Here is a 2,836-nt window from a genome sequence, read left to right as displayed (position 1 = left end):
CAAAGAGACACAAAACGACCACAAAGACACACAAAACGACCACAAAGAGACACGAAACGACCACAAAGAAACAAAACAACCACAAAGAGACACAACACGACCACAAAAGACACAAAACCACAAAAATACACAAAACGACCACAAAAATACACAAAACGACCACAAAAATACACAACAAACCCAACACAACCTGACCTTGTCCAGGATAATTGTGTAAAACGACTTTAAATTTCTCCAAAGTGCCACAAAAGTGTGACCCGACAGAAGAACCGTCCAGAACCTCCTGAAGGCTGACGTCAGCGTGAGCTCATTTAAAATCTCTGACGTGTTGTTCAACGTGAACACTTTGAACGTGTTTCCGTCCAGCTCTCGACGGATGTTTCTGCTAAAATAGAAACTAACTGCAGTCGTCCGGCTCCTGGTTTTAGCTTCTGGACGTGAAATGTTTTGTGTTTTTTTTCCAGCCGCTCGCTGAGTTTTTAGGGTTAAAACCTGAGCGCCGACACCTGGCCTCGTTATCCTTCCTTTGTTTTTTGTTTTTGTGTTGTTGTTTTTTTCCCCGCGCGGCAGCAGCTGATAAACCCCAGCGCGACCCGAACGCCTCCTCGGTGACCCGCTAACAGCTGCACAGGTGCGCTCGGCCGGACAGGTGGCGGGAAGTGGACGCCGGCTTTGATTCCCGCCGTTTGTTATGAGACATCAAAACAGAGAGACTGTGAACAACAACGGTCGAGAGAGAAATGTTTCAGAACACTTGAACGTCCAGTAAAAAGTGACACGAACTCGCTGGAAATGAAGGCGGTGGTTCGTATTTACATTAGTTTAGCTGCTGGAATGTTTCTGCAGCTCGTAGATCTGAAACTGGACTTGATCTTAGTCAGACGCCGTCGATGCAGCCACGAAGATGCTCGTCTGAATGAGGAGGAGCCCAGACGTCAGCAGAACACGTCCGAGCTGTAGGACCTGCTTCGTGGACGCTGCTCGTCCCTCTAAAGCTTCCTCCCGAGACGCGTCCCGTTTCTGCGTCTGTTCACACAAAACACACGAAGCGGTCGGTCCCAGTCGGCGGCCGGACGAGTGAAGACGAACGACTCGACTCGCCGTGACGGTGCAGGGACGAAATGTGGCGGCGGCCCGCTGAACGGTCTGGAGCGAACACCTGAACGCACCGTCTGTGTTTGGATTCACAGAGTAAAGAAGAAGAAAAGTGACTGAAGGTTCATCAGCCGAAGAATTCACAGAAACGTCACCCCAAACTGACGATGACAGACTGTCCTACGGTTGTATCAGACAGTGAACTCACCACAGACTGTCCTACGGTTGTATCAGACAGTGAACTCACCACAGACTGTCCTGCAGTTATGTCAGACAGTGAACTCACCATAGACAGTGAACGCACCACAGACTGTCCTATGGTTATGTCAGACAGTGAACGCACCACAGACTGTCCTATGGTTATGTCAGACAATGAACGCACCACAGACTGTCCTACGGTTATGTCAGACAATGAACGCACCACAGACTGTCCTACGGTTATTTTTAGACAGTGAACTCACCACAGACTGTCCTACGGTTGTATCAGACAGTGAACTCACCACAGACTGTCCTATGGTTATGTCAGACAGTGAACTCACCATAGACAGTGAACTCACCACAGACTGTCCTATGGTTACGTCAGACAGTGAACGCACCACAGACTGTCCTGCAGTTATGTCAGACAGTGAACTCACCACAGACTGTCCTNAGAAGTACGTGGTCCCGGAGGACGACAGCTACATGACCAACCCCAACCTGACCATCAGCGTCCCGATCGCTCCCGGAGAGTCGGACGTGGAGTTCCCCGAGGAGGAGGAGGAGGAGGAGGAGGAGGAGGCCGAGGAGGAGCAGAGCGACGCCTCAGAGGAGGAGGAGACCGAGGAGGTAGGAGCCGATCCGATTGGCTGTCAGCTCGAGCGAGGGGCGGAGTCAGAATGACCAAATAATTTTTATTTCACAGGAAAAATATCAATAAAATTCTAATAATACACTCAAAAAACTATGAATTATTGAATCTATTTATCTATTCGCCTTTACCTTGACAAGAAACAACTCGGACAAAAAACTGTAAATATCCACAAAAAATACAGTTTTTAGTTATTTGTTTCCCACAAATACAACAATAATACTTTAGTCACCTTAAACAGCTTTACTGTTTTTAAATCAACAAGAAAAAAGTAAATATTTTACTTTTTATTTTTTTCAAAATACAGATTCCCCTGATTTGTTAAATTACACATCATTTACAAAAAAAAAGAGCACTATACATGTGAACCTTAAATCAACCAGGACTGTCAATAAAGTCTATATTTGTATTCATATTTTTACAAACACTCATTTATTCTTTTACTATGTGTGAATTAAACGGTTTAATTTAAAAAGGTTCGTTTCACTGTGGGTAGAGCAGAGCTGTAGATAAAAAATACATGTTTTACAGTGTTTCAGGCAGCGGTTGTTTATATTTGATATTGAAGCATTAAGACGTGATAAATGATCATTTAATTTAATATTTTACAAATTTTCTTGGGTTTGTTCGACTTTTTATGATTGTTTTCTGGGTCCTTTGCTGCTGGATTTCACTTTTTTTTTTTTCAGAGTCTCTTTCTTTTTATAAACATAATAGTGAAGTGGATGGACCGACTCAAACACACACTCACACACACACACACACACACACACTCACACACACTCTCTCAGATAGAGCTGGAGGCCTCCGGCGCTGCATTATGGTCCGGCATTTTTCTCACTCTGCAGCGATGTGTTTGTGCTAAAAGGGTGTGTGTGTGTGAGTGTGTGTGTG

General features: G+C 45.1%; 1 protein-coding gene across 1 annotated transcript in view; it reads left to right on the top strand.

The window, feature by feature from the left end:
• LOC103368275 (sodium channel protein type 2 subunit alpha-like) overlaps positions 1-2,836 on the top strand; it is a 157,211-nt gene that overhangs the window by 113,372 nt on the left and 41,003 nt on the right. Inside the window, exon 18 of the mRNA XM_008296600.1 lies at positions 1,622-1,893. Coding sequence (XP_008294822.1) covers positions 1,622-1,893 — 272 coding nt within the window. The remainder of the gene's footprint in view (positions 1-1,621; positions 1,894-2,836) is intronic.

This window comes from Stegastes partitus, unplaced genomic scaffold (assembly GCF_000690725.1).
Source record: "Stegastes partitus isolate 25-593 unplaced genomic scaffold, Stegastes_partitus-1.0.2 Scaffold1137, whole genome shotgun sequence".
Taxonomy (NCBI): Eukaryota; Metazoa; Chordata; class Actinopteri; family Pomacentridae; genus Stegastes; species Stegastes partitus.
This window is presented reverse-complemented; position numbering and strand designations above follow the sequence as displayed.